We start from the raw sequence: 21944 nt of genomic DNA, 5'->3' as shown, positions 1-21944 counted from the left end.
AGCACAAGAGGAGAGCATTTGGCATTATGCTTAAACAGCCCCTGTAACTATTCAACCACAACCATAGTAGGCACACAGTGGAACTTGCAGGATGTAATCCAATATGGCCTCTAACAAGCAGCAGCAACACAGAATATCAAGCTAGTGTCATCTTGGACATAGCAGGAATTTCCAAAGATAGATGAGTGCTCTCCCTGAAAGTTGCAGATGCTGGAAGGAAAGCCAGTTAAAGCTTTAGATGAGTCAAATTCTCATTCTGCACAAGATGATCAGACTTGAGGTTTTACCACCACTGTATCAGGGTATACTGAGAGACCTTTGTGCTTCTTTCTCATCCGGAACAACTGTGGCCTTGCCAACTGGTTTTAGCTGACGTGAAGGGGGGAAAGATAAGGAAACTGAGTGATGGCATCAGATTCACTAACATAGATGTCTCTTCCTGAGTAATGAAACACTCCTTCTGCCCTGAAGAGGTAGGTACGTTGGAATGACTAGCTGCAGTTGTCCTTTAGGACTCTCACAAAATAGTGCCATTGCCGTTGCTGCTGCTACTACATCGTGTCTATGTGACACGTGTCTATATATCTGACTCAAATATAATCCAGGAATGCAAATTGCACTATCTTGGTCACATTCAGATGAGAGTAATGAAATGCACCCTATGGGACACAGTCTCTTAAATGTGTTTGGAGACTTTAGGTGGTGCAAAATATGGTGGCTTTTCAGAGCATATTCATTCTGATAACAGTCATATCTTGGGTTGAAGTAGCTTCCGGTTGAGCGTTTTCGGGTTGCGCTCTGTGCATGCGCTCAAAATGACGTCACGTGCATGCGCAGAAGCGGCGAATCGTGACCCGCTCACACGCGGGTTGCGTTCACTTTAGGATGCGAATGGGGCTCCGGAACAGATCCCGTTCACATCCAGAGGTACCACTGTACTGTTAATTTTGTTCCGGCAGAAAGAATTCAAGTGCTTATTATTACGTATAACATTTTGGGAACAAGCTGTTAGAAGGATCGCCTTCTTCCACATAAGCCTGTCTACCCACTGTGATTCTCATCTGAGGACTCGCCCTGCATCTCTTTATCATCAGCGGTTTCTGTTTCAGCACCAAGGCTGTGGGAATTGTTACTTTGGGAGGCCAATCTCAAAACACTTTCCAACATTCTGTAGATATATCTTGTTTTGCTGAGGTTTTGATTTCCCCCCTTCCCCTCCTGCTGCACATATATTTTAGTAGTAAGCTCGGTCTTTTATTATTATTTAAGAAATTTACATACTGCCCTATACCCCAGGTCTCAGGGCGGTTCACAGGATAAAATCATGATATAAAAACACAGAACACATAATCAAAATATAAACAAGAACAAGTCTTCTAGCTCTGTTTTCCCTTTGTGGTTTGTACTGTATTTTGCTTTAATCTGAGACTGAACTAACTTGGGGCTGAAAGGCAAGACAGAAATATTTTAATAAACAAAATAACTTTTATCCCGAGAGCAGCCATGTGCAATGCTCCAAAGCTCAGTAGAAAGTGGTCATCTGCCCTAGATGTGTGGAGATTTATACCAGAGCACTTTAAGGCTACCCTACTTTACTTCCCACTCCTACCAAGATCACCCTTAGTTACTCAAGGAATTAGTGTGCTGAAGAGCATAAAAACCAAGCCACCTCCCTAGAGGAAGAGTATAAATGCAGAAGTCTGAAGTGATGGCAAGCAGGAGGGAACATTCCCCTCCATCCAACAGGGAAGGGATCACACCACTAGTGAAGAGATGTATAAGCAGATGCCAGGTACACTGATATCTGTGCACTTCTGCTCCCCTTAGAAAGACAGAAAATAGAAAGTTCTTGTTCCCCACTCCCAGTATATAACCTGGTTGTCTTGGGTGCTAGTAGATGTGGGGATGTCTCTCCTGTAAACTCCTGACACTGCCTGGAAAGTGTTTCCCAGAAAGCCACACACATACATGATGCTGTGTGACATTTGCTCAAAGAAGAATTAAACCTGCTGCCTTTTCTCTCTCTCAACACTGAGGCTCCATCCTTGTATTTCCATTGTCACAGCAAAACTCTCACGTGAGCATTCTCTAAAGCCAGGCCCTATTATTGTTTCTTCAGTGCCCCAGACACTTGCTCTCCATTTCCATCTATATGAAATACAGCATCTCCATCAGTTTTGAGTCCTTTTGAGAATTATTTCAAAAATATACAGTACTGTTTTCATATTAGCTATTTCCTTGCTTTTGAAACCCTCATATTATTCCTATTTCTTCCCACTAATGTTTCTTTGGATCCATTCTGGGGGAACCTTCTTTTCGCCCCATCATTTTTTTTTTGGGGGGGGGTGTTATTTATTTCCTTAGTTTCCCTTTCCTCCTTTTAAAAAATGTTTCTCACATCTCACCATCACCTCAGGAATGCACAGGGTCAATGCTGCGCCACAACTGAGCTCCACTCATAGAGGCACTGGCTCACACAATTGCTCCCTCCAGTGCAAGCTTGATCTCACTTTCAGACAGTGTTAGTCCCACTTTCCAAAGGCAATAGAGAGTGAATACAGAGTTGCTTACCTGTAACCTGTTCTTATAAGTCAGTTTTCTGTGAAGTCACACATATACAGTAGTGACCTTTTAGAAAGGTGTAGAAGATTAGGAACACTGGCCCCTCATCCCACATATTATAGAATTCTATGCATTGGGTGAGGTTGGTGAAGCCGGTTGTTTCCAGAGGGCTAGTCACACTCTGCTTTCCTATTCGGGATCTCTATTCTACATTGTAGGATGGGGTAAAAGCAAGTGTCTGCATGTAAGTGAAGCACAATGAGTCTACTTTTAACTGAGGGCTGGCTTCCAGTGCGCTGCTGGTGGTGCAAAGGAGATGGTTAGAGATTTACCTGAGGTATTTTTTGTAGGAGTTATTTCTTCCTGTGCTGTCTTGTTTTCAATGTGGATGCGCTTCGGGTGATTTAGACTTGAAATGCATATCCTGTGTAACTACCTGCATCTTGATAACACATGTACACTCTGTAGTACTGCAATGGGGGCTTGTATCTGTGATACACAATTTCCATTAAAGAGACTTGTTGTAAGCTACTATTAAGCAGCTTGCGCCCTCATCTGAAATCTGGAGAACACAACACAATTTGTGGTAACCCCCACCATAACCTGCAATATAGGGACAATAGTGAATTACATTACAAGTTATTGTCAACCCGCTGCCCTCCATCACTCTGTCTGTCTGTCTCTGTGTGTCCTACGCTGTAACAGAAGGAAACAGCTCTGGCTTTGTCTAACCTGCAATGTGAGCATAATGTCCTCATTCTCCCCACTCGTTCTCATCTGTTGGAACTGAGTTGGAGAGTGTAGGTATCAGATCTGTGCCACACTCATTATCAGTTACATGAGGGCTATGAGTTTGATTGCCACCCCCTGAGTCCTGACTAGAAGGTAGAACTAACCTTAATAACCACTGAAGGATTAAATATTGCAATCAATTTTGAAATGCTCAGGAGCTGAGGATTTATAATTTTGTTAATTTATTTATTGAATTTATATACTGCCCTATAACTGGAGGTCTCAGGGTGGTTCACAGCACAAAATCACAATATAAAACCACAAAATATATAATCAAAATCAAAACAACAACCCAATAACCCCCCACTTCAGAATCTAAGCACTGAAGACAATGCATTGGTAGTTCAATATCCAAAGTTCTAATTCTTAGGTGAAGATTTGGAACCAGAAGGCTTTACTGGCATTAAGGGTTGCACTCTGGATCAGCAGGTGACAAGGAGCCAGATATAGGTGACTCAGGTCAGATATTGAAGAAACAGCAGGAAAGGGGCCAGAACATAATGAAGTGTGGGAGGCAGAAGCCTACAGAGAAGTTCCACCTGGGAATACAGGAGAACTGGTATGATGAAGTATGTCTTGAAGGGCTTCTTTCACATAGTGACTTGGGAGGTACTGAGCCTTTAATTTGCAAATTCTTTCACTGGGTTTCTGAAAGTACTTGCAGATTTCCATGACCAGGCTCTCACTCAACCATGTAAGGAAGCCATGAACGCCTGATTTTGGAATGTAGACGCTGCACTTATGGCATTTAAAAAATAAAGCTCTCTCTCTCCATGGTGCAAAATTTTGATTAAAGAGAAACAACTGAATATTGGAGAGCTATCGAACAAACTTATGGCAAACGTTTAAGCAGCTCTATAAAGAGAGGACCATTTCTGCTGTGGCCATGTGTGTGAGAGAAATTACCCTGAGTGGAAATGTAATGAAATATAACTGTATCTGCACTTCAGTTCTTCTAATCTTCCAGAGGTTTCCAGATGGTTCTGCATATGGGAATGTGCCTCTGCAGACCGTGTGGAGCACTGCATAGAACAGTCATAGGCAAACTCGGCCCTCCAGATGTTTTGGGACTACAGCTCCCATCATCTCTGGTCCTTTTAGCTAGGGATGATGGGAGTTCTAGTCCCAAAACGTCTGGAGGGCCAAGTTTGCCTATGCCTGGGCATAGAATCTATGAAGCAGAACCAGACCGTAGCATTTTAAGGAACTTCCTGGATTCTTTTATACAAGTTACTGTGAACGTTTGTGTTCAATTGCATACATATTGTACAATTCATTCATCCCTTCAACTACTCAAACATTCTACTTGTGAAACCATAACCAGCATAATATCATAGGGGGATGAGTGGACATGGACGTTTTCTGCTGTTGCCCCCCTTTTTTGTGGAATACCCTCCACTCTGCTATAGACGAAGAGGCAACCACCAGTTGCTTCAGATGTCTTGTAAGGACATCTTTTTGCCTAGGCTTTCCTGACCTGTAAGACCGGACCATGATTAATGTGCATTAATCCCCTGAATTTCTGTATCACTTGCTTTTATGTTTTTATATTGTTTTACAGTGGTACCTTCATTTATTAACTTAATCTGTTACAGAAGTCCGTTCTTAAACCAAAGCACCCTTAAACCAAGGCGTGCTTTCCCATAGCAGTGGGGGACTCAATTTACAAATGGAATACACTCGACAGGAAGCAAAACATGTTCTTATTCCAAGGCAAAGTTTACAAACCAAAGCACTTACTTCCGGGTTTGCAGCATTCTTAATCCAAGCTGTTCATAAACTAAGCTGTTCTTAAACCAAGCTACCACTGTATTTCTTTTATCTTGTATTTGGTTTTACTGTCTAATCTTTTTTGTAAATAGCATGTGTAACAGAGACTTGGTTGGATGAAGCAGATGGGCCTGTCCTTGCCGCTGCTTGTCCACCAGGTTTCTCTTACGCACAGCAACCCAGGTCACATGGGCGGGGAGGGGGGGTTGCAGTGATTTTTAGGAAGTCATTAGTTTGCACCAGGCGTCCTATTGGGAAGACCCAGTTTTCTGAGTGCATGTTCTGGAAGTTGGGCAATAGGGGCAGTACAGGATTCCTTTTGGTGTACCGACCTCCCCGCTGCACCAAGGATTCCCTGCCCGAGCTGCTTCAGGTCGTGGCGGATGTTCTCCTGGAGACACCTAGCTTGGTTGTCCTAGGGGATTTTAACATCCATGCCGACACGACCTTACAAGGGGCCGCTCGGGACTTCGTGGAAAGCATGGCCTCCATGGGGCTGTCCCTGAATAAGTCTGGCCCAACCCACAGCCGTGGACATGCCTTGGACCTGGTGTTTACCTCTATGGATGTTGGTGATCTGACACTAAGTAAAAGCGAAACGAAAGAAGTGCCATGGTCAGATCACTTCCTGGTGCAACTGGACTTCTCCGCAACCCTTCCCCTCTGCAGGGAGGTGGGACCAATTCGGATGGTCCGCCCCCGCCACTTAATGGATCCAAATGGTTTCCAGAGAGTGGTAGGGGATACTTTATCCCATGTTGATGGCCTTTCAGCTGATTCCCTGGTGGCCCGCTGGAATGTGGAGTTAACCAGGGCTATTGACTGTTTGGCTCCGAAGCGCCCTCTCCGATTGCATGGAGCCCGGACAGCCCCGTGGTTTTCCACGGATCTGAGGGCAATGAAACAATCGTTGAGACGGCTAGAGCGCCGGTGGCGGATAACTCATTCCGAATCTGACCGGACACAGGTTAGAGCTCAACGTCGAGCCTACCAAGTGGCGATAGCGACGGCGAAGAAGAATTTCTTCACCGCCTCTATTGCATCTGCAGAAAACAGCAGCAGGAGACTTTTTCAGGTGGTTCACAATTTAGCGGAACCACCTGCAACATCGGGGCCCAGTACGGGCCACATGTTCTCCTGCAATGATTTTGCAAAGTTTTTTGCAGATAAAATCGCTCAGATTCGGGAAGAAGTAGACTCCACCGTGGGAGCAGGGCCGGGGCGGGAGAGTGCTAGAGTTCTGTCTTGTCAAGTTGAGTGGGATCAATTCCAATCTGTTACCTCCGAGGATGTGGACAGGCTGCTTGGACGAGTGAAACCAACCACCTGTCTCCTGGATCCTTGCCCATCCTGGCTTATAAAAGCTAGCCGGGAAGGACTGGGCGATGGGCTTCGTGGGGTGGTGAATGCTTCCCTCCGTGAGGGAGCCTTCCCAGACCCGCTGAAAGAGGCGGTTATTAAACCGCTTCTTAAAAAACCATCTTTAGATGCGGCCACGATGGCCAACTATCGCCCAGTCTCAAATCTTCCATTCCTGGGCAAGGTGATTGAGCGAGCGGTTGCCGAACAACTCCAGGCACGCCTGGAAGAAGCGGACCATTTGGATCCCTTCCAGTCGGGATTCAGGCCTCATCATGGGACTGAAACTGCCTTGGTCGCACTGGTTGATGATCTCCGGCGGGCTAGGGACAAAGGTGAGAGCTGTTTCCTAGTTCTGCTGGATCTCTCAGCGGCGTTCGATACCATCGACCATAGCATCCTTCTGGACCGTCTTGAGGGGCTGGGAGCTGGGGGCACTGTCATACAGTGGTTCCGCTCCTTCCTCCTGGGCCGTGTTCAGAAAGTGGTGGTGGGGGATGAGTGTTCAGACCCCTGGGCTCTCACTTGTGGGGTGCCTCAGGGTTCTGTCCTCTCCCCCATGCTTTTCAACATCTACATGCGGCCGCTGGGAGAGATCATCAGGAGGTTTGGGCTGGGTGTTCATCAGTATGCGGATGATACCCAGCTCTACCTCTCTTTTAAATCAGAACCAGTGAAGGCGGTGAAGGTCCTGTGGGAGTGTCTGGAGGCGGTTGGAGGATGGATGGCGGCTAACAGATTGAGGTTGAATCCTGACAAGACAGAAGTACTGTTTTTGGGGGACAGGAGGCGGGCAGGTGTGGAGGATTCCCTGGTCCTGAATGGGGTAACTGTGCCCCTGAAGGACCAGGTGCGCAGCCTGGGAGTCATTTTGGACTCACAGCTGTCCATGGAGGCGCAGGTCAAATCTGTGTCCAGGGCAGCTGTTTACCAGCTCCATCTGGTACGTAGGCTGAGACCCTATCTGCCTGCGGACTGTCTCGCCAGAGTGGTGCATGCTCTGGTTATCTCCCGCTTGGACTACTGCAATGCACTCTACGTGGGGCTACCTTTGAAGGTGACTCGGAAACTACAACTAATCCAGAATGCGGCAGCCAGACTGGTGACTGGGAGCGGCCGCCGAGACCATATAACACCGGTCTTGAAAGACCTGCATTGGCTCCCAGTACGTTTCCGAGCACAATTCAAAGTGTTGGTGCTGACCTTTAAAGCCCTAAACGGCCTCGGTCCAGTATACCTGAAGGAGCGTCTCCACCCCCATCATTCTGCCCGGACGCTGAGGTCCAGCGCCGAGGGCCTTCTGGCGGTTCCCTCATTACGAGAAGCAAAGCTACAGGGAACCAGGCAGAGGGCCTTCTCGGTAGTGGCGCCCGCCCTGTGGAACGCCCTTCCAGCAGATGTCAAAGTGATAAACAACTATCTGACATTCAGGAGACATCTTAAGGCAGCCCTGTTCAGGGAAGTTTTTAACGTGTGATATTTTATTGTATCTTTGGTTTTTATGGAAGCCGCCCAGAGTGGCTGGGGAGGCCCAGCCAGATGGGCGGGGTATAAATAATAAATTATTATTATTATTATTATTATACACCACGAGAGATTTAAAAAAAAATATTAAGCAGTTTAGAAATGTTTTTAAACAAAGACAGATTATGTTTCATACATATTTACCTTTCTTAGCAATATGCTCTTACCTTTATTATTGTAGACATCCAAGTAATTAGGTGCAGAAAAAATTGTTATTAATGATGGGAACCCTGTCGTTTGACTTTTCCTGTACATTCTATAACTGTAAAATAAGAACAGTTGACTTTGTGTCACAAAGGAAGTGGTGAAGCTGAATATTTGAGTACTGAATATTTGTATCATGGGAGGGCAAGAGACTTACCCTGCATCTTGTGCTTCATGAGCTCTGATAATAGACAACAAATTATTACTCTGCAAAAATTCGCAAACTGCAGGATAGCTGTGAAATGAAACAACTATGAGTATAAAGTAATGCTTTCATGCAATCATTTATCAACTTGATCAGGTTTTTTTTTACCTATAAAAATAGGAACATCCTCTGACTGTATTGTGACTGAAATGCTCCTGTGATTTTTCATTTCCAAAGTCTTCAGAGGGATCTGACCACAACAAGTCGCACATTGGTCCAAATGCTGGGGGCTCTTTGAATCTATCTAGCTGTTTCAATGAAAAATACCACAGTGATCTTCATTTTCAGTATGTCCATTTTCTTTTATTATTCTCACTCTTCTTGTTAAGCTATATAGATCACAAACATCTAATCATACCAAAGAAATAAAAGGATATTCATTACTTTATGTTTTTTTCATCTATCACTTACCTTCTCAGACTGAAAAACTCCATAAATCAGAGAATTAGGCTGCAATCCTATACACACTTACCAGGAACTAAGTCACAGTGGGGACTAAGCCTCAATGCGGCTTATTTCTTAGCAGGCACGTATAGGGTTGCAGTTAATTTTCATTTGATGTCTAACAAAGGACAAGAAAAGAATTAGCTTAACATTTAAGAGTGGCACGTCAAGACCATTACAAAAGACCCCAATATCCCCATGCCTTTAGCACAGTAACACTCACCCTCCTAATGTCATCTATTGTATTTATTTCTGGAGAGAGTCCACCATGGACACAAAGAAACTGCTGGTTTAGAAGTGCAGCAAGAGGAAGGCAATCAAAAGCTTCCATACAAGCATCATAGACTCTTTCAGAATATTTTATTTTACCTATAAAGGTGGGGGTGGGGAGAGAGAGACATCGTCTATGACATACATTTGTTTATGATGGCAGGCTTACATCTTAGGAGCATTTAAAAATAAGTTATCAAGATTGTTCCTTGAAAAATTGATGAATGGGTATCATAATTTAAACAAAAAATAAAATAAAAGGGAGACCTCTCTGGCAAAGCACATTTAACTAGATGAATATAAGCTGCCATGTGTTTTAACAATATGATATACTAGAAGGGGAAAGAAGGATACTGCTCATGTAATAACAGCTTTTCAAATAAGTACATTAAAATCACCTTTCCATTAAAAATAATTAGTAGCCTGGTTGTCCATACAAAATTCCAATCTGCCTGTCATCTTAAATTCCAAATACTCTGATCATGGTCAGGTGCATCCTCCAAGAACTGCAGGCAGGAAGTTGTCCTGGCTCAGTTAAAAAGTGGATATGTGGTCCACACGTACCTGATCTGCTGGAAGCCCCAATCTGTATGTAGGCTCTGCAGCCTTCCTCTTATAGTAAAGCAACTTTTCTATAAAGTTAGCTAACTGACCTGTGATATATGGATCTAGCTTCATTTCTTGGTAAATGTATTTACATGTTGTCTTCATTTTTTAAAATTGATTGGCTGGTTGTTATCTTAAGCTCAAAGGGTTTGTTGCTGTTTGGCACAGTGGTAAGAGCTGTAGGATAGCCATCAATTTCAATTTGTATATAGGGGTAAGTCACTTAATGAAATCCATGTGAGTCTAATAGCAAGGTATGCTGCCATCCTATCCTGGCAGCCACTTGGGCTGAAAGGACAAAGATTTATTAGAGAAATAACCATACTGATATGTCCTATTCTAACATTTTCATGGGAAAGTGCACAAAAGAAACACATACACAGTACTGTTATAGATATCTCAAGACTACAATGTTGCAGCAGATCCCGGAAAACGCTCAAATACATATGAAGCAAGACAAAAATGTGTAAAAAAAGGGGGGGACTGATAACTAAGTAATCAGGAAACCAACAATTACCACTGTTATTAATACTTACATTCCTGCTTAAAAGTAAAATATTCTGTGAGGTGCCTGCATTCATGGTTGCCTCTCAAAAGAAATAATGTGCTTGGATACAGAATCTTCAGAACCCACAAATATAGCACACACTGTTGAAAAACAAGAATACTAGTCATATGTGATAGCCCCATTTCAAGTATTACAGCACAATATCCAGCTGGCATATAGAATAATGCTCACTTAAACTTCATTTATCACATTTGTATACCACCCTTCCTTCAGGGAACTCAGAACAGTGTATTAGAAAATTACCATGGCAATTTGGAAAGGAATGACACAGAATAAGACAGAATTCCCAACTTGCATTCTGTTACTGCTGAGAGGCAAGGGAACTGGAAGGCAATAATTGGCAGGTGGGAATAGCATACTGAGCCCATCTTTCCCCTGATACCCCTTTACCTCCTCCCCATCAAGAAACATTCCTACTGGGGAAGTGATGAGATGAGAATTGACAAGCAGAAGGGTTAAACATACTGCCCAATGGATCCTTCCATCCACACTTGTATGTAATTCTACTCTGTGGCTGAAGCTGAGTTCAAACATGGTGGTAACCTAAAATCCATTACTACTTGGCAATAACTGCCTGACACTTCAGAGGCGTTCTAATGAATATTTCCTGTTGGTGCAAGAACATAGTATCAAATTCTGTGCAAAATGCCCGGTGTACAGCAGCACAGTGGAATGTCCTTGCATTAGTATTATAAAACCAGCCACATCAGTTTTGAAAGGCCCAGTGTTTCCAAAAAATGCATCCAAATGTCTTAAGATGCCCTTGCACACACAGTTGTCAACCTAGATGGCTCTGCTCCACTAGAGCACACTATTCTGTATGGTATGGCATATTAAGCACACAGAAAAGAAAGTTCCTTAAAAAAAAAAAGATAAAAAGCTGTTCACAATTAATCTAGTGAATCTTTGAATCTAGTTTCACAGAACTCTAGAATGCTTGCTTCCTATCAGTCAGTTTCCTAATTGTTTACTGATGTAATGTAGGAGCAGGCAACGTACAGCTAAGAGGGGTACAACTTATTTTTCAAGCCTATCAGGTGGCAAGGGTGGTCATTCTAAAAGGAAATCTGAGCAAATTTTTATCACAATTAATAAAATTAATAAAAAGTGGATTGAAATAAACATGTTTTAACATTTCTCTTAAAAACTGACAGTGATGTGTGCCACAATTATTTCTTGGGTGGGGATAGGAAATTCCAGAGGGACAGTGCCACTCCCAGAAAGTCCCTGTACTAGGGACCCATCAACCCAACATCTCTTATTGACAAGTCAGAGAACAGGCTGCTGTACATAAACGTTCTGAGGCTATTATAGGTTTCAAATCAAATCTGGAACCTAGCGGCTTCAAATTTAAGTTGGGCCATGAAACCAACAGGCAACCACTGGTACAGAATTGGTGCAATGTGTTCCAGCTGCTTGGGCCCATATAAGCATTCTTGCTGCTGCATTCTGCACCAGCTATGGTTTCCAAACCATCTTTAAAGGTAGCCTCACATAGAACACATCAGTAATCCAGCCTGGACATAAGCAGTGCACATGCCACTAAGGCAAGCTACTTTCTCCAGATAGGGTGATAGCTGGAAAATTAGCCAATGCTGATGAAAAGCAGTTCTGGCCACTAGTGCCTTCATCAAGAGTGCCAAGCCCAGAAGCAAACCCAGAGTGCCTACCTCATTTGCCAGGGGGAGTGCAATCCTCTCTAAAACAGACTGCATACATCCATCCAGATCAGCAGTTTCCCAACCTGCCAAATTTCCATCTTGTCAGGATTAAGCTTAATCTGGTTTGCCCTCATCCATCCCAGAACTGCCTCTAGACACCTGTTCAGAATTTCCACCTCCTCCTTGAGATTAGATTACAGCTGTGTCTCATCTGCATACTGATGACACTGCGGCCCAAATCTCTACACATAGTTCTCCCAACAATTCCATGTAGATGATGAAAAGCATGGGAGCAAAACAGAGCCCTGCGGAACTCCAAAGGTTAGTGGTCAAGAGGAGGAACAGAAGTCCTTTAGCACATGGAAACCTCTAGCGGACCGAAACACTGCCTATGGTGTAGTAATATGTGAAAGATTGTGATTGTGGCACATAATATAATGGTTGATGTTATTGGAAGCCGCCATGAGGCCCAGAAGAACCAGTGGGGTCATATTTTCAATGTTCTCAGGATAAGTCACCCACCAGGGCAAACAAGGCAGTTTCCATCCTGAATCCAGGCAAAGGAAAAAGAAAAAAAAAATTGGAGCAGTTCTAAATAATTAGTATCCTCCAAACTGCCTGATGCTGGCAAGACTTCACTCACTCTAGGACCTTGCTGAGCAACAGTAAGCCTGAAATGGGACAGTAATTTTCCAAAGCTGAGGAATCTAGACTCCGCTTCTTTAATAGCAGTTTTATCATCACCTCCTTCAGAGAGAATAAACATACATCTTACCATGGTGAAACAGTTACTATAGCAAATAAATGGGAAAACCATTGTTGATATTAACATCAGGACACACACATTCAATTACCTCTATGCTAAAATATCCTCTGTCTACATAGTCACCAAGGAACAGGTATCTTGTGTTAGCAGGTGATCCTCCCACTTCAAATAGCTTCATTAGGTCAAAGAATTGGCCATGAATGTCACCACACACTGCAATAAAAATGCTGCTGATTAAAAAACCATGATGAAGTTCTACTGGTGGGAAAACCACCCAAACTAGATTCAATCAGAATTTCAGGTCAAGAATCTAGTCATTGCATCTTAATTTTAAGTAGCAATTAGAATTAATTTTAAGTAGCAATGACTTCCCACCCCAGCACCAATCTTGCACCATCTGTTTTTCAGCTATTGTTCACACTCAGATTAATAGGACTGGAAAAAAATATTTGCAGTGTCAGGTGCCACCAAGAATGTTCAAGTGTTAGGAACATATAAACTGTTCAGGGCTATTCAGTAGGTTGTATGCATACCCTAGGAGATATCAAACATTTTTATTGCCAACTTCCCTAAAGGAAGACTAAAGTTATTTGAACTTTCTCAAATCTAGATTATGGCAGAACTAGGATCTTAAATTGTATTCAAGCAAACTTGTCCTCTTTTTCCTCATTACTTTATCACTTGCTATTGATCCATTCATTTTTTACCATAACTTATGCTCCAATCTCTTCCTCTTGTTGACCTTTCTTCTTTTTCCTAATTTTCCTTTCAGTCTTTGTCCTTACATCCCCTCTTCTTCCTGTTAACTATTCCTGCATGTAATTTCCACCTCTCCCGTGACCACGTGGTACTGGGTGGAAGTGTTCACACACCAATGGCATATAGTCCTGGAGGCAACCAACTCTGGCACATGACATTTCATGCATTTACTCTGTTTAAGAAGGTATCGTGAAATAGAGTTTCCCATACGGACTTGTTTTCTGAGTGACCACAGAATTCATCCCATTCCACAACCAAGTCTGACTTAATGTTCCCTGTGGTGTTCACTATGCAGCTCCACCATCAATGGTGGTAGATAGGAAAACATACTTGACTTAATAGAAAGCATTGTGTATTTGGCTCCCAGTTTTTTCCTAATGCTGCTGCAGAGTTCTCTGGGGCTACGATCCCATATAGATAGATACTTTTTTGGGGGATGAGGAGAGAAACACATACACACAAATGGAGGCAGACACACTATATATGGAAACCAGTCAAAAGTATGATATTCCAGCTGCAATGCATTCAGAAAGCGGATTCTCTTTAACTGAAAAGGTCCCAGCCTGAAAGTAAAAAGAGCACAATCTCCTGAGGGATAGGGAAATTTTTTCATAAAGATAAAGGGACAGAAAAACTTCAAAGTAAAAACTGATTTAAAACCGCTCTTAAAAAGCCTAGCATCTGTGTAGCAAGCAAAGAACCATCCGCTTTATCAAAGAAAGGAACTCTTAATATCTGTCTGGGAAGTTGAACATTAGGCTGCTAACTGAGGAAAGACCTACCTGTTGTCAACTGAGTAGCACATGCATCAGGGGGCAAAGTTAATTTCCAAGAAATGAATCATGAATAAGGTCAGTCAGAACATCAGTTAAGCCAATAGTATTTACAGTGGTGCCTCGCAAGATGAAATTAATTCATTCCGCAAGTTTTTTCTTCTTGCGAGTTTTTCGTCTTGCGAAGCACGGTTTCCCATAGGAATGCATTGAAAATCAATCAATGCGTTCCTATGGAAACCGCCTTCAGACCAGGTCCGGGGACAGTCTGTCCCCCGACCTCTTCTGAAGGCTGGGGGGGGGGACAAGGGCTGTTCTGAAGGCTGGCGGTGGGAAGAAAAGCCCTTCTCCCCACCTCCCGCCCTGCAAGCTCCGGGGACAGGAGCGCTTTGCTGCCGACCGCCAGCATTTTAAAAGCCCCCGCTGTCCCGGGGCGATTTTAAAATGCTGGCGGGCGGCAGCGAAGCCTCCGCTGTCCCGGGGCGATTTTAAAATGCTGCCGGGCGGCAGCGAAGCCTCCGCTGTCCCGGGGCGATTTTAAAATGCTGCCTGGCGGCAGCGAAAGCTTCGCTGCCGCCCGCCAACATTTTAAGATCGCCCGGGACAGCGGAGAAGTCTACGCTGTCCCGGGAAGGCAGGCGGGGGGGAGCAAAGACTTTTGCCCCCCGCCAGCCTTCAGAAGAGGTCCAGGACCTCTTCTGAAGGCTGGCGGTGGGCGAAAGTCTTTGCTCCCGACCGCCAGCATTTTAAAAGAGGTCCCCGGAGATTTCCCTATGGGCTTTCTTCTTGCGAAGCAAGCCCATAGGGAAATTCGTCTTGCCGAACGACTCAAAAACGGAAAACTCTTTCGTCTTGCGAGTTTTTCGTTTTGCGAGGCGTTCGTCTTGCGAGGCACCACTGTAACTTGAATTGAACAGTAATAAATATATAATACAATATTTTAAAAATGCAGAAGAGAACTGCGGAAGAAATTAACCTTCACACTTTTGATGTCATACTATTCAAATATCCATGTCTACAACTTTAAAGTAATTCTTATATTAAAAATAAAGCACAATAACCTATCTCATTTCAGAACCAAAATTTCTTATGCAAGATTTTCCAGTGTTTTGTCCAGTTCTAAAATATTAAAAGGTAGCCTTTATTTCCTGCTAAGCATTAATCATATCAACTTTCTGTAGTCATTTGACATGATTTATTTTACTCCTGCCAATTCTTCAATTTAAATTTTTATTATTATTATCATCTTGCAGTAATCAGTAGATTACTAATACCTACCAGTTCTAGGTGTTCAAGAATAAAGCTATATTCTGAAATATACAAACATAGTCTTAATTTAAAAGGAAATAAACACTGTCAAATTTGCTAATGAACTCTATTATTTAGGATTCAACCTCCACTGTCTATGTATCTACCAGCTTTCCAAATTAATCTACCATCTAATTAATTAATTAACCTCTGGTCTATGAAAAATCATGCCCATTGAATCTTCAAGATGCTAGGAGCACTTGCAACAGTGAGCAGCATCCCAGCCTGAATGCTTGTGTGCACAGCCGTGTTCACAGCCTGCTAAAAGCGCAATCTGTCCTTGCTTTGAGTCAGTGAGCACCAGCAAGTGTTCCCCCTTTCCTTGCCCCAAAGCCCAGTAACTAATCTTGGGGGGAAGGATTGGGGGGGGGGATGATGAAAGTCCTAGTAGAGTAGCTTTTCCTGGCACAAACTCTTAACTATCAGTTCCAAAATCCCCATAAGGAAAGTGATGCTATGCACATCGTTTCTGCCTGGGAGAAGGTTTGCTGCATGCAGGGTGCATGATCACATTTATCCTGCGAGTACCGTCTCCCCTTCCCTGCCCCAAGATCTCTCTGTTCTGTCCAGAACCCAAAGTAAGGTTGGAGAGGTGGTAGGCAGTGTCCATGTCCCAGCAGTGTCCGAGGGCCTTCTTCCCAGGCAGAAATGATGCACATCCATCAGTTTCCCACTAGTAATCTCAATCCTCATCATGAAAAGTCATTTCTCTGGGGCTAGGGGAGTACAAGGCATGCAGGTGGCGTTGTTGGTTAAACCACAGAGCCTAGGACTTGCCAATCAGAAGGTTGGTGGTTCGAATCCCCACGACGGGGTGAGCTCCCGTTGCTCAGTCCCTGCTCCTGCCAACCTAGCAGTTCGAAAGCACATCAAAGTGCTAGTAGATAAATAGGTACCGCTCCACCAGGAAGGTAAACGGCGTTTTCGTGCGCTGCTCTGGTTCACCAGAAGCGGCTTAGTCATGCTGGCCACATGACCCAGAAGCTGTACGCAGTCTCCCTCGGCCAGTAAAATGAGATGAGCGCTGCAAGCCCAGAGTTGGCCACAACCGGACCTAATGGTCAGGGGTCCCTTTACCTTTTTTCCCTTTACCTTAGGGGATTACAAGACATCTCTGCCACTTTTCCCCATCCTGCTCCAAGGTAAGTTACTGAACCTTAGAGCAGAAATGGGAAAGACAGCAGCAGAGGATGCTTTGTAGTCACTCACTAATGAAACACTAAACAAAAATTCAAGACTTAGTGAACATTCACAAAGGAAGGGAAGCATTCATTTGGAAGGTTCACAAAGGCTTGGTCTCTTTCAGATAAGAAGCAGCAATACTTGTGCATTCCTAGTCACAAGGTACCATCATCTTTGCACATAAAGTGATGGGTATTTTATGTGTAGCAAAAGCAAATGATGCAGAAGTCTAAAAGCATGACAATATAAGGGTGAATAAATATGTTATTTATTCTATGAAGTCCAATGTGTTTTAGGAAATACTAAAACTCTAAAATTAGGAAATATAACCTTTATGTCATAATTTAAAGTATTTAATCCTGCCTCCCCAAAAATATAAGCTATAAAAAGCAAAACTTGACACATAGCCAAACTTATAAACAACCAAATCAAGCCTTAGATAAAATTTAAATGTCTTCAATTTCAAAAGTGTACATTATATCACTACTAAAATTATTAAGCAAATAAAAAATTTCAGAAAGACTTGTTCTAGTTTCCACTGGACCATTAAATTGTATTTTTTTTAGCAAGCTGAAAAGCAAAGCTTCATCCAAGGTACAGTGAGCTGATTCAAACATCACAATAAATCATGATTTGTATAATGACAAGAATGATATGAGACAAGTCTGAGACTTGCACACTCACCCTCTGCTCTCTCCTTTGGCACACCAAGCAAGGAGATTAGATACAATGCCATTTTAACTGCAGCTTTTCATTGCATCTGAACCCAACAAACTGTGGTTAATATTAACTATGATTTGTTTGAAACAAGTCAACTTCCAACCAGAGATTATGAATATTCCCCCCACCTGGCCACAAATCATAGCCAGTACTAGATGGTTTATGTTCTGATGTAATGTTAAACTGTAGTCAACTGAAAGCAAAAAATCACCTCCTTGCAATTGTACCACGTGAGGAAGAAAAAGTGGGAGGACAGGTGCTCAAGGCTTATCAGTGACATCACTACCCCAGTATATTTCAATGCTCAAATAATCCCTTTCTTTTCTTTACCATTCACGCGAAAATTCTACACCTTCTTTCTACCTAAATTATTTTACTTCCAAAGGTACTGAAACCTCATTCCATGCATTTATGACATTAAAAGTGGCAACAGTTAGCCAGAGCTTGCACCTGTAATAGGAGCTTCAACTTCTATCATGGTTTTCTCTCTTCTTAAAATTGCAGCACCATCATTGATGATTCTTAGTGCAATTTCTTCATCTACCCGACCTTCTTTTATTAGGTGGTTTTTCAAAATATCAACCCGAGGTTTTCCAGCTGCATCAAACACTTCTTCTGATGTTAATCGGTGTGTTGGCGGAAAAGGGACAGCTGAAAATGAAATACCGCAAATATTACTTACAATCAATGACTTGAAAAAGCTCTGAGCACCATTTTGATCTAAGATAGACAAAAAAGTGACTTTTAAAAGGAAGGAAGAAACACAGTTGGCTTGGTTATTTATGTATGTATACTAGGAAAATGAGGGGGCTGAATGTGTGAGGATGGAATACATTATAGAGTATTCCTATACATTATACGGCACAAAGCACACAAAAACATAGTTTCCTTGGCAGTGAGGGCAAGGCCATTCAGTTTCAGAAATGCATGCGCATTGATTTAGTATTCCACACAGGAAAAGTGGCAGGCAATATTATTAGAGAAATAAAAGGGTGTGCTTTAGGATACCATTGAGGTTTGAAATAAACATATTCCCTACGTCTTGTGACTGCAGCAACTTAGAAAACCAAGCTTGGGCCTATTTGTACATTCCTTTTCCAGTTCCCTTTTTGGTCTAGAGCACAAGAGTATGGTTCAGTTCAGACATAATGCCAAACTAAAGTTCATTAAGCAGTTTGAGGAGCTGTCTGAAACAACAAACCATAGTTTGTGCTAAATGTGAACTGGTGTGATGTCTGAATTCAGTTAAACAAAGCCATAATTATAATCTACCTCCACAGGCTGATTCACCAAAAGGACTGGAGTAAACAAAAAAATCTGACAATGAAACTGTAAACAGAAAAGCAATTATAAACCAGCTACTTTGGGAAGCTCAGGACACTGTTTGAGTTCTAAGCTGTGGTTAGAGCAAGCTATGGTTTGGTGTAGAAAGTCACAAACTGTTTTTTTTCCTGTGTTTATGCTGGACAGTGCGGAGGAAAGGGGCAAGGGACTCGTATTATCATCAGCTCTCAACTCCTAAAAGTCCTTATCCATCTGCGAAGCTCCATGGTTATGGCAGTACCAAATGGAGATATGATGGTAAAAATTAACTCTGGCATAATTTCCTGCCCATAGGGCTTAAAAGCAACATGATGCAATGTGACAGGCCAGTGCCAGTGGGCTAATTCCAAAGGGATGACACCAAAGGAGAATGCCACAAGGGCAGCCACCCTCTTTTGGACTTGTTTTGTTCCTTAAAGAACCAGTGAAGGCGGTGAAGGTCCTGTGTGAGTGCCTGGAGGCGGTTGGAGGATGGATGGCGGCTAATGGATTGAAGTTGAATCCTGACAAGACAGAAGTACTGTTTTTGGGGGACAGGGGGCGGGCTGGTGTGGAGGACTCCCTGGTCCTGAATAGGGTAACTGTGCCCCTGAAGGACCAGGTGCGTAGCCTGGGAGTCATTTTGGACTCACAGCTGTCCATGGAGGCGCAGGTCAATTCTGTATCCAGGGCAGCTGTCTACCAACTCCACCTGGTACGCAGGCTGAGACCCTACCTGCCCGCGGACTGTCTGGCCAGAGTGGTGCATGCTCTAGTTATCTCCCGCTTGGACTACTGCAATGCGCTCTACGTGGGGCTACCTTTGAAGGTGACTCGGAAACTACAGCTAATCCAGAATGCGGCAGCTAGACTGGTGACTGGGGGCGGCCGCCGAGACCACATAACACCGGTCTTGAAAGACCTACATTGGCTCCCAGTACGTTTCCGAGCACAATTCAAAGTGCTGGTGTTGACCTTTAAAGCCCTAAACGGCTTCGGCCCAGTATACCTGAAGGAGCGTCTCCACCCCCATCGTTCTGCCCGGACACTGAGGTCCAGCGCCGAGGGCCTTCTGGCGGTTCCCTCATTACGAGAAGCGAAGCTACAGGGAACCAGGCAGAGGGCCTTTTCGGTGGTGGCGCCCGCCCTGTGGAATGCCCTCCCATTGGATGTCAAGGTGATGGACAACTACCTGACATTCAGAAGACATCTTAAGGCGGCCCTATTCAGGGAAGCTTTTAATGTATGATATTTTAGTGTTTTTTAGTTTCTGTGGAAGCCGCCCAGAGTGGCTGGGGAAACCCAGCCAGATGGGCGGGGTACAAATAATAAATTATTATTATTATTATTATTATTAAAGGAGATTGTTTTAACTTATATTTGTCCAACTGACTAGGATAGTCCCTGTCAAGTGGTAAATGGCAGGTGTGCTGGCTGCCGCACTCAACACTAAGTGAGGAAGGGCTTAATCTCCCTAGGTGAAAAGGGAAGACATGGGGTGGGAATTAATGCCAGTGGTGCTGGTAGCAACTTTTCCCCATTTGGGTATTTGCTCTTTGTTGGTAGATCCAAGCAGGGCTCAGCAGAGGGACACCAAACCCCATCCAGTAAAGCAGACTGAAGGCTCAGATTGCCCTGTTACCGGGAATTTATTCAGTCCCCTTTGTTCCCAATTAAATCCTGCTGGGTGTTATGGAAAAAGAATCAATGCCAATATCTATCCAACTTTATAATTCTATGATTCTGTGTAGGCTTTAAAGCAGAGGGTGGATGGCTATCTGTAATCTATTATCTAGCTGAGATTCCTTCATTACACGGGGTTTGAACCCAAATTTAATTATTTTATTTTAAAAATGGTATCTGGTTCAAAATATTGACTCAGCTTACAGAAGACCACACAGATTTTATTCAATGATAATTTATACATTATATGATTCATTATCTGTTATTTCCAGAGGGATATCTATGCTAGGTTTTTGCAGCACAACAAAGTCTTGTGGCATCTTAAAGACATAACCTTTTGTGAACTACACTTTACTTCATCAAATGCAAATACCAAAATAATAGAAAAGAAGCTCCCACTCAATCAAGTTTAGCTTTACTGTAACAAAGCAATAATGAATTTGTTTGCATTTACAAGGATTACTTTATAATAGGTTTAGATGCGGTGAGGGGTCATTTTTATTTTATGTTTTGCTTTATTATATACCTCCTATGACACTGGAAGATGCACCACTGAACATACCAAGACTTTTGAATACAAATTTGTAGGATGGCACTGTTAACATAAAAAAAAAAATGTTAAGTTGGGAATGGGTTCAGTAAAGGCAGAAAGTTGCTGTAAGCAGCCAAGAAAAGTAGCCCATCAGTAGCAGCTGCCTGGACCACTTTGTCTAATGAAAAGCATGTGTCCTGCCCTGACCCAGCTTGAAGCTCAGGCAAAGCATACGGCTGCAGAGGCACTTACCAGTTAGTCTGAGTCACAGCAGGCAAAGCAAGGCAGGGTCACAACAGGTAAGGTAGGGGCTATCAGGACCTTGGATAGCACACTCCTGAAGGTGGTGGCTAGAGAATCCTTCCACATGGAGAGCTGTTACCTCAGCAATGTGAACAAGCCGTACAAAGGTCTGGTCCTGCTGCCCTGCCCACGCCTGAGAGGTTGTCTGAGGGGGCAGGTTTCTGGCACACAAGAGGGATCAGTGTGCCAACAGAGTTATTTGGGCCCAGTACACTATATATGTATTGCCACTCCCAAAAGAGGATACAAATTTGCACATACTAATTTGTAGGTAAATTAGCTCTCCCCATAGTGGGGAAGATGGTAACCAGGTTAGGAGACTAATCCATGTCTGGGTCTTTTTGCTATGATAAGTATAAGGCAGAGGTGGGAAATCTTTTAATTTTTTTTTAAGGGCCACTGACTCACAGAAAAAAAACAAATAAGAGATTACACATAAAATGTCTGTCAGATTGTTAGATTTCCACCTGCTAAACAGCCATTCAAGGCAAAGAGCTCTGCTCTCTCCCAGAGCCACTCCTAAACCATGCAAAAAACTCATGTTTCGGGAATTGTAAACAAATTACGTTATGCTAGATTTCTCATCAATTGATTTTAGGATGACAAAACTACATTTAGAGCAAGATCAGACATAGTATTTCTGATTTCAAT

General features: G+C 43.2%; 2 protein-coding genes across 11 annotated transcripts in view; one reads left to right on the top strand and one right to left on the bottom strand.

Annotated features, from left to right (window-relative positions):
- Positions 1–21944, bottom strand: part of PPP3CB (protein phosphatase 3 catalytic subunit beta) — a 41981-nt gene that overhangs the window by 15287 nt on the left and 4750 nt on the right. For 9 of the 10 annotated variants that reach the window (XM_081191716.1, XM_081191712.1, XM_081191714.1 and 6 more), the window contains 7 exons: positions 17924–18124; positions 12820–12944; positions 10273–10384; positions 9084–9229; positions 8525–8664; positions 8369–8446; positions 8175–8269 (listed from right to left, as the gene is read on the bottom strand). In XM_081191716.1, the coding sequence (XP_081047842.1) occupies positions 8175–8269; positions 8369–8446; positions 8525–8664; positions 9084–9229; positions 10273–10384; positions 12820–12944; positions 17924–17951 (724 nt within the window). In that variant the 5' untranslated portion in view covers positions 17952–18124. Of the gene's footprint in view, positions 1–8174; positions 8270–8368; positions 8447–8524; positions 8665–9083; positions 9230–10272; positions 10385–12819; positions 12945–13946; positions 14029–17923; positions 18125–21944 lie in introns of those variants that run through there. The other variant, XM_081191708.1, reaches the window with a different exon arrangement.
- Positions 6672–20386, top strand: LOC308586126 (uncharacterized protein; the record flags this gene model as incomplete). The annotated part of the gene is made up of 3 exons (XM_081192401.1): positions 6672–6818; positions 19216–19778; positions 20342–20386. The coding sequence occupies exons 2-3, from the start codon at positions 19272–19274 to the stop codon at positions 20384–20386; spliced, it is 552 nt and encodes a 183-aa protein (XP_081048527.1). The 5' UTR covers positions 6672–6818; positions 19216–19271.

This window comes from Podarcis bocagei, assembly GCF_964188305.1.
Source record: "Podarcis bocagei genome assembly, chromosome: 4".
In the NCBI taxonomy this organism is placed as follows: domain Eukaryota; kingdom Metazoa; phylum Chordata; class Lepidosauria; order Squamata; family Lacertidae; genus Podarcis; species Podarcis bocagei.
The sequence above is the reverse complement of the archived record's forward strand: the minus strand, read 5'-3'. Positions and strand labels throughout refer to the sequence as shown.